Source organism: Sarcophilus harrisii, chromosome 2, assembly GCF_902635505.1.
Source record: "Sarcophilus harrisii chromosome 2, mSarHar1.11, whole genome shotgun sequence".
Taxonomy (NCBI): domain Eukaryota; kingdom Metazoa; phylum Chordata; class Mammalia; order Dasyuromorphia; family Dasyuridae; genus Sarcophilus; species Sarcophilus harrisii.
In genome coordinates, this window is record NC_045427.1 from 393,660,674 (window position 1) to 393,669,481 (window position 8,808).

An 8,808-nucleotide genomic window follows, 5' to 3' on the forward strand; every position below is an offset into this window, starting at 1 on the left:
TCCCCCATCCCAAAAGCTGGAATGAGCTGGAAGAAGCTCTGGGGTCCCAGTTTTCCCAAGTGCAGAGCTCAGATGTCAGCCTCTCGAGCCTGTTCCTAATCAGTCAAGTTAACGAGGCCAGAGAGGGATCTAGCAGGAGGAATTCCAGTGTTAGAGCATGTGACCACCAGGCCAAGGTGAAGCACCGCCCTACTGGTCTGAACAGGAAGGAGGGTCAGGGAATCTGAAAAAGGTTTCCCAGAATGGAAGGGAACAAAGAATGTTTCTGATCACGGTGGCCAGTCAACTCCCCACTACTCAAGAAGAAGTAGAGAGCTTCTAGCTAAGTTAGTTAAGACCTTGGTTCCACCGAGGCCAAAGTCATGGAACTAATCCCTGTATGGGTCACTCAGCTTCACTAACTTCCAGGTAGAGGAGTTCTAGTGCAGTTATTTATGAAGATATAATCACCTTGTTTAAAGAAAAGCCTTATTCGAATTCTCCCCCTCCCTCGAATCCAACTGAAACTTCAGTTTTCAAAAGGGCAAGGGCCAATGTGTCTGTATCCCTGATACTGCAAAATGTGCTATCTGTGGCTGGAATTATAGCAATACTACTTAAAACAGTGATTTAGATAGTACTTCCTCATTAGACAGCAAACTCCTTGGAGTCAGGAACCGTGTCACTTAGTCTTTATATCCCTAGTACTTAGCACATATGAAACTTAGCAGATTGCTTGCACTTAAATGCCAATTGTCATTCTGTCAATCTTTGAGTTCAGTTTTCCTTATCTATAAAACTAAGTGCAGTATTAAATGGCCTCTTAAGGTCCTTCCAACTATAACATTCCATAGAATGTGGCTTTTTAAAGAACAATGAACGTTGGATGATCTCTGAAAACCCAAGACTGGGAAAGATTCTAAAGTGTAAACCCTTCAGAAGAAACCTGGCTCCTAGATTATCCTCATTTCCCCAGTCAAGGTTCAACAAACCAATTCTTCCTTTGCCTTTTGGTATCCCATGTGGGGAAAAGAGAGTTGGATTAGGAAAATTCTAAACTTCTTTTTACCTCTAAATCTATAATCCACCTAAGGCTAGGGGGAATCATGGGAACTACATCTGATTTAATTATATGGGGTAATAGGTGGACAATTAAATTCTCTTATCAATGCAAGTGGGTACTTTCTGACAACTCATAGTATATTATTGCCTGAGGCACTGAGAGGTCAAGTAAGTCAGTTTAATGGCAAAAGTGGAACTTAGACCCAGGTGTCTATTATTCCACAAAATCCTTCTTCCTTATTTTAGTATTTTAACATCTGTTTAAAAAAAAGGCGATGAGGGAAAGCAATTACTGGCAATAAAGAAATCTAAGGATGTACTAATAATCTTGAGGCAGAGGTTACACAACTACTGTCACCTGAAATGCCAGGATGAGCTGTTCATTTTTAACTCACAAAAGAAAGTTGTATTTTCCCTCTAACGAGAGTTAAACTATTGACACTAACTGGGTGTTGAAAACATAACTAAGGTTACCAAAAAAAAAAAAAAAAAAATTCCAAGATTTTCCAATACATAGAATTTAGACAAACATTTTAACTGGTTTAAATAAAAACATTCTTCAAGTAGAAGTAAATACTTAGTAGTGCCTATTCCTTTTCTCATGTCAAATAGGGAAAATTTGTTTTTATCAGGACTATTGGAAGTCAAAGGTAAAGTTAGATAAGGAGACTACAAGCTCCATTTCCTGAGGAGTGGAGCATTGGTCTATGTCACCAATGGGGAAAAAATCCGTTTTTCCTCACTAATTACTTAAACGCTAGCATTAAAAATCCCTCATCAGTTTTAAATAGGGGTACCAGAACAGACAGGTGCTTCTGGGATATCTGTTCCATTTTAGTTTCCCAGTGCCCATATGGAGATGGGGGTGGAGAAGACGAGTGAATAAAGGGTGGTATGGAGATCATATTTCATCTTGCAGAATGTTTGGTTACCTTTCCCCACCTGCTTCCCCCTTCTGCCACTAGCCTCGGCCACAGGGCTTTGTGTCTCTCTTAGTAACAGCCTAGCTTTCTTTCCCCCAAGGCGTCTAAAGCAGTCAATTTAATTGGCTTGTGGGTTGGGTAGTCAGCCCCTGGATGCAGACTCACATCCCACGGCGATTAGTTGTTTTTAAGGGCTTTTTTGTTCGGTTTCCTTCCCCCCCCCCCCCCCCAACCCCCTGCTGCTCCCGAAGTTTCCCAATTCGTAAACATCAAGAGTTATCAATACGCACAAAGATCTGGCTAGAATTTCACCAGATAGTCATTTCTGCTTCATTTGAGATCTTGGACAATAAACGAGCAAGACACGAATAAATGAAAAGTCGGAGTTCAGCGTTCTAATCGGCAGAACTGAACTCAGACTACCATGGGAGGGCGAAAGGGAGAGCCAACAATTCAGTCACCCCTAAAAGAGCAGCTCAACCAGCCAAGGAGAGAGAGTAACAAGAAACTGACCTTCTCTCTGAGCGTACAGTGGATATCCAATGCCAGGTGTCCTTCCCACCATCGCTCATCCATCCTCGCTTCTCTCCGTTGGAATTTGGGGTGGCCGGGGATCTCAGCGCGCACCTGGGCAGAGAAAGACAACTTGAACCGAGGCTGCGGAGTGCCCCACTTCGCCCGTCCCGAGGTCCCGCCTCCACCTCCGCCCCATTACCTTCTCCAGCCCAGGACAGGGTCTACGGACTGGACCTCGAGCCCCTGCAAGCCTGGGGATCTCTCCCCGCCCCCGCCTCTTCTCCAACGCCCCCTCCCCTTTGGCTCTCTTTGCTCTGGACTTTTTTTTTTTTTTTTGCAAGTTGTAAAGTGCAGAGGAAAGAAAACTTGCCCGACTCCGTTAGCTCAGCGCCGGGCTGATGCTCCGGGCAGCTGCTCTCCCCGCCCCTCGGGCAGCCTTTGTCCTACTCCCACATCCTGCCCCGGGAGCCGAGGCGAAACTCACGCATCCCTCTCTCCGCTGCAAACGCCGGGGCTGCAGCTTCGGAGAGGGCGACCTCTCCGCCTCGCCACTCCCGAGCCCAGCTCTGGACCCCGCGCCCCTGCCCCACGGCCGGCTCTGCTCCGCGGCCGCGCACGGCCGGCCCCACGCCAGCCAGTGGCCGCTGCAAGCCGAGCCCGCTTTCGGCCGCGGTGCCCCAGCGCACACGGGTCCCGCGGCAGCGGACTCCCAGCCCCGGCAGCGGTCGCCGGGGACCTCCCTCCCGGCCTCCCTCCCTCACTGGGGGAGTTGGGGGCCGCCCCTCACGCATGCGCTGCCCCTCCGATCCCGAGGGGTTGATGGGGATTGTAGTCTTTCTTCCATACTTCCTCAGGCGTTTTCCCTTCTCTGCCCCTTACGGCTGCGCTCCCGAGCTTTCTCTAATCTTCCCACGCCGCCGCTTTTGGGTTTGGGGCTCGCAAATCTTAGACACTGCTCGGCTTTCTCTTTTCCTTCAAGCTCTAAGCTTCCGCTCCAACCTCTGTCAGTTCTCTGCCCCCTTCCAAGTTTGCATCCCCCCCAGAGTACGGGGAGAATTGGCATAAACTTGCTAACTTACCTTTGCTAGGAAACGTCTCATTGTTGACATCTGCGGCTTGTGGAAACCGTGCTTCCAAGCATTCTATCTGCAATCCTTTCCCGCAATCCTCGGAGCTGGAGCTGTTGACTTCTGATTCTCAAAGTAATTTCTGGATCCAATGAAGCTTCTTATTTGGTCACGACGTGGGATTTCATCCGCGGGCAACCGTTATCTTAAGAGAGCCGCCGGGAGAAACTGAAGCTTCTCCAAAGTCCCGCTAATAAATAGTCGAGGTAGAATTCGCACCCAGATCTTACGAACTCCACCCCACGCCAGTCCCCTTCCCGCCCCTGAATACAAAGTACTAGCCTATGACAAGCCTCGTCTGCGGAGAATGGTTTAACGCAATCCGTGGGTTAGAATAATTAATCAAGGAATCGTGATAACGCGCTAAACACACCACGTGACAGCACATTAAATGACGTTAGCGGATTTAAATGCTTTGAGATGAGAGAAAAGAAATTTGGAAACTCGATGAAAAGGATTCTAGGCTGACCATCCATCTCCGCTCTCAAGTCCTCATTCCTTTCAGATCCATTCTCACCCCTACCCAAATGGGGATGGGAGCGCTATCTAAGGCTCTGCCCGCATGCTGGTTAGGCTAGTTTTTCCTTGAAAAGGCCTCAAAGTTTAGTTGGCTCAGGAAAATTTGACATGGCTTCCAGGTCTCTTTCAATTCGGTTCAGTTCAAAGCAGACATTTATTAAATGCTCTAATATGTGCCAAGTAATATGCTAAGCGCTAGAGATGCAAAAAGAGGCAAAGGACATTTCAAGGAACTTCTAATGGGGGAGAAGATGTGGAAACAAATATATACAAAGCAAACGTATATAAAGTATAAGCAAAATAATTAGCAGAGAAATGGCACTAGAATTAAGAAGGGATTAGCAAATCTTGTGTAGAATGTGGAATTTTAATTGGACATAAAAGAAGTCAGGGAGGATTGTAGTCTGATCATAAGAGACAGAGCTTTCCATGTATAGGAGAGAGCAAATATAAAAAATAAGAAACTTGAATACCAAAAAATCCCAACGACCCAAAAATGCTCCTTGATGCTCCCATGAACAACTCAACTAAATCCAAGAGTAGGTATTCGGGATAAAGATCTGAGTTGAGAATCCTTAGCCTAAGTAAATCTTTTGTTAACTGTTATATATTCAAGAATTTTGTTCCAAGAAGTACCAATTTAGAAATGAGGTATCAAATACATCATTTTGCTCTACCCTTCCATTCCAATGCACCTTTTGGAAAGCCTACAATATATATTTTTTGCTGAGGCAATTGGGGTTAAATGACTTGCCCAGTGTCACACAGCTAGGAAGTATTAAGTTCAGGGCCCTGTCCTCTATCCACTGCCATTTAGCTGCCCCTCAATTAATTGTTAAGAAATTTCATAATACACATATAAAAGCTTCTTATAACATTTCATCTCACAATTACATCCCTTTGCAATCAGGGAAAAACTGTTCAGTCTTTTTCCCCAGTCATGTCCACCTCTTCGCTCTCATTTGAAATTTTCTTAGCAAAGATACTGGAGTGGTTTGCCATTTTATTCTAAAGCTCATTTTACAGATGAGGAAACTGGGGCAAACTGGATTAAGTGATTTACCCAGGATCACATAGCTAGTAAGTTTCTGAGGTCATATTTAAATTCTGGAAGATAAATCTTCCAGACTTCATTGGAGGCCTGGAATTCCCTTTAATTTCCCATCCTAAGATTTCACTGTCCAGGCCACCTCACCAGCACTGGATGGCTGCTACACACTGGACTGGAGGAAGAATTTTCATGCTTTGTCACCACCATCACTTAGCCTGCTTCTCCCTGGAGGTTTACTACATCTGGATATATCACCCTACCCAGATCGTGATAACTTCTCTCTCTCTCTCTCTCTCTCTCTCTCTTTTCTTCCTTTTTAAAAGAATTCAGCGCCTGACTCAGTCTTCTCTTCATTGCCTTCTTTTATATTTGGGAATCTCAATTTATATGTTAAATACATTGGATTCTTGACAAATTAATGTTGTTTTATCAACGGGGCCCTCATTGCTGCATTGTAATTTCTTTTTTTTTTTTACTCTTCTCTGATTATCCCATTGCCCTCAAATCTCTTGTGCTTTTCTTAAGCCATCCCTTTGGTAACTTGCTTCATATTTCACTTAAAAAAATAATTGAGGCCATCTGTTACAATCTTTCTTTTCTCTTCAACTCTGTTCAACATCACCTCAATCTAATTCTTTCCAGATTCTTCTTTCTTCCGATTTTGAAAAGGTGTTCCTTCTTGCAAATACCTGCCTTTCTACTCATACTCTAATATTATGCCAGGCACTGGGCTAAATCTGTCACAATTATCTAATTTTACCCTCACAACAGCCCTGGGAGGTAAATTCTATTATTATCCCCATTTTGCAAATGAAGAACTTTAAGTAAACAGAGGTTAAGTGATTTGGTCAATGTCACACAACTAAATGTCTGTGGCCAAATTTTAACTCAGGTCTTTTTGACTCCAAGCTTGGCACTATTTCCACTAGGTGGTAAACTTAGCTGCTCTAGTACTAGGACATAAATGATTATGTGGGAGTGGGGAGTGGTGGCTCAGTAAGTATATTTAGGGTGGTTCATCAAGTTACAAGGGTTCTCCTCCCTATCCTCAAAGTATTTAAATCTGCTAAAGCCACATGTGGCTTTGTGTATACTTAATAAGTGATTCTATGATTTAATTACTCCAGGCAACAATTGAATTGTCACCTTGTAGAGAGGAGAATTGTTATAGGATAGGGTAGTGGAAAGAGGGGCAGGGAGGAAATTGAGAGGGTGGAGAGAGGAAATGGCTTGTGACTTCAAGAGCGAAATACAAATTTTTCTTTTATCCCAGTTAGCTGAGCCACCTTAGATGAATCACTTAGCCAACTACTAATAGATAGTAGAATTGATTTGATTGCTGGGATCAGAACTAAAGGTTTAAAAAAAAGCAGGAGTACTGACTGCACGGGTAGCAGAATCAGTTGGGAAATATAATCTGAATCCAGCCAGATATAAATAGCTAGTTGAGTTTACAGCTAAGACCTGATTAGTGGGGCTATAAGGCAGCTAGGTGATATAATGCATAAAGCAAGCACACCTGAATCAGGGAGAGTTCAAATCTGGCCTCAAATATTTATTAGTTGTGTGACTCTATGCAATGTCACTTTGCCTCAGTTTTGCCTCACTGTTTGCCTCAATTTCCTTATCCATAAATTGTAACTGTAAACTTATTTGTAAACTAGGAGGAAATGCTCCAGTATCTTTGTCAAGAAAACCCTAAATGGGATTGTGAAAAGTCAGACACGACTGAACCAAGAATTGAAAACTATTGAACTACGAATTGTTCCAGGTTTCTTATTCACACTGAGGGGGGCCTACGTGTATTCATACAGCTAGGCTTATATCCTGGAGCTCCAAAATTAAGATGGATTCACTTCTTCAGGGATTGGGGTCATTTTTCTGGAGATCTTACACTTCTAGTACTAGTAAATGAGGCTGTTTGATGCTGAGCTAAACCATTGATGAGTCTGTCTAGTCCCACCCAGAGGGCGGGGCTTTTGGTTTACCAGAATAGGTTTTTAAACCTCTAATTCCATTTTTGCTATAGCCCTAAAGGAAGGAGGTTCCACAATAAAGGGATTTCAGGGGACATCTGTGGGGTTGGGGCTAGAGCAGTTAGTAAGGGCATCTTCCCTCCTTTCCTTTCTCTGCTTCCTCTCCTCACTCCTGGGCTACCTGGACTCTATGGGAAGGTCAGGTAGGATAAGCCATCAACAAGGACATTGTCTTCCTCTTCTCCCTTTCTCTGTATTGTCTGAGGGCTTCCAGACCTCATCCAGGGTGGCAGGGGAAGAAGAGGATCATGATTTTCCTTGAATGCGCTAGGAGTAATCTATTACAATCTTTTTTTTTTTTTTTAAAGATTCATTTAAAAATTTTGAGTTCCAAATTTTTTCCCTCCCTCCAGTCCCTCCTCAACTCATTGAGAAAGCCCAAAATATGATATCCATGATATATGTGTGAAGTCATGCAAAACATTTCCATGTTGACCATGTCACCAAAAAAAAAAAAAAAGGGAAGAAAAATAAAGTGAAAAAATATGCTTCAGTGTGCACTCAGAGTACATCATTTTCTCTTCGGAGATGGATGGCATTTTTTTCATAATGAGTGCTTTGGAATGATTGTGCACTATTATATTTGATCAGAGTACTTCAATCCTTTTGATAATGTGGAGGACCAAAAGGCCTTACCATTTACCCTGCCACAAAAGGTTTTCTAACTCTCCTATCTGCTCTGCTGCCCTACCCTTAGAACTCTCCATCATTTCTATTTCCTTTGAACCCTACAGCTCTGAGCTCTCATAAAGGTTGTCTTCCCCAATTAGAATGTATCCTATATAAACTTACTACCAAAAAAAATGTGACCTCTCATTTCTCTGTTTATATCTCAGTACTTGGCACAGTGCTTAGCACATAGAAAAGTGCTTAATAAATGCTTTTTTTATTCTTTCATTCATAGTTGAGGAGAATGTCGTTAGTAGGAGGCTGCTCTTCCATCTCCCAGAGTTTTGGAATGCTATGGAAACAGCCACCAGGAACAATGAAAGGGCTGATGAGAACTGGTCAGACCCAGGCTGGGAGAAATGAAAAGAAGTCGTTAACTTCAAAGTCTCTGAGCTTCCCTGCTTCTGGTTTCCCTCCCATCACAGCAGACAATGGACAGGAAGGGGACTCTAAACTGGACAGTAAAAAGTGGCCAGACAGTGGGGGCTTGCCTAGATAGCCCTAAGTCAGAAGTTCCTTTAAACTGCTCACTATGTATCCTGCTGTCCACCTGGAGCTTCCTCAGTCATCTGGGATCTTCCCAAGGTCATTTCTGCTAATGCTGGCTTGGCAAAGACACCAAGTGGAAGGGATTCAGGAATCATACGCCAAGAAAATAAAGATGACTTATGCTAGAGGGCTTCAATGCCCTGAATATATATGTCCCTGGCATATGCTGGGGTTGCTTTCGTGCTCTCCCAATAGAGCAATCCCTTAGTTTTTTTTTTTGTTTTTGTTTTTTTTTTATTAACAGCATTTATTCTTTTCAAAAGCACTTTGATATCCATTATCTTATTTGGAAATCTATGAGTATTAGAGCTGAAGAAGACCATAAAAAAAAGACTTTATATTTTTATGAAAGTCTAGCCCTTAGCTTTAATCATTAT

General features: G+C 43.3%; 1 protein-coding gene across 2 annotated transcripts in view; it reads right to left on the reverse strand.

Annotated features, from left to right (window-relative positions):
• The window catches only part of CCNJL (cyclin J like), a 50,908-nt gene extending 47,102 nt beyond the window's left edge, over window positions 1-3,806 (reverse strand). Inside the window, exons 1-2 of one of the 2 annotated variants that reach the window (XM_031953620.1) lie at window positions 3,560-3,806; window positions 2,478-2,591 (exon numbers count right to left, since the gene is read on the reverse strand). In XM_031953620.1, coding sequence (XP_031809480.1) covers window positions 2,478-2,591; window positions 3,560-3,589 — 144 coding nt within the window. In that variant the 5' untranslated portion in view covers window positions 3,590-3,806. Of the gene's footprint in view, window positions 1-2,477; window positions 2,592-2,964; window positions 3,520-3,559 lie in introns of those variants that run through there. The other variant, XM_031953621.1, reaches the window with a different exon arrangement.
• Between the last annotated feature and the right edge of the window lie 5,002 nt (window positions 3,807-8,808).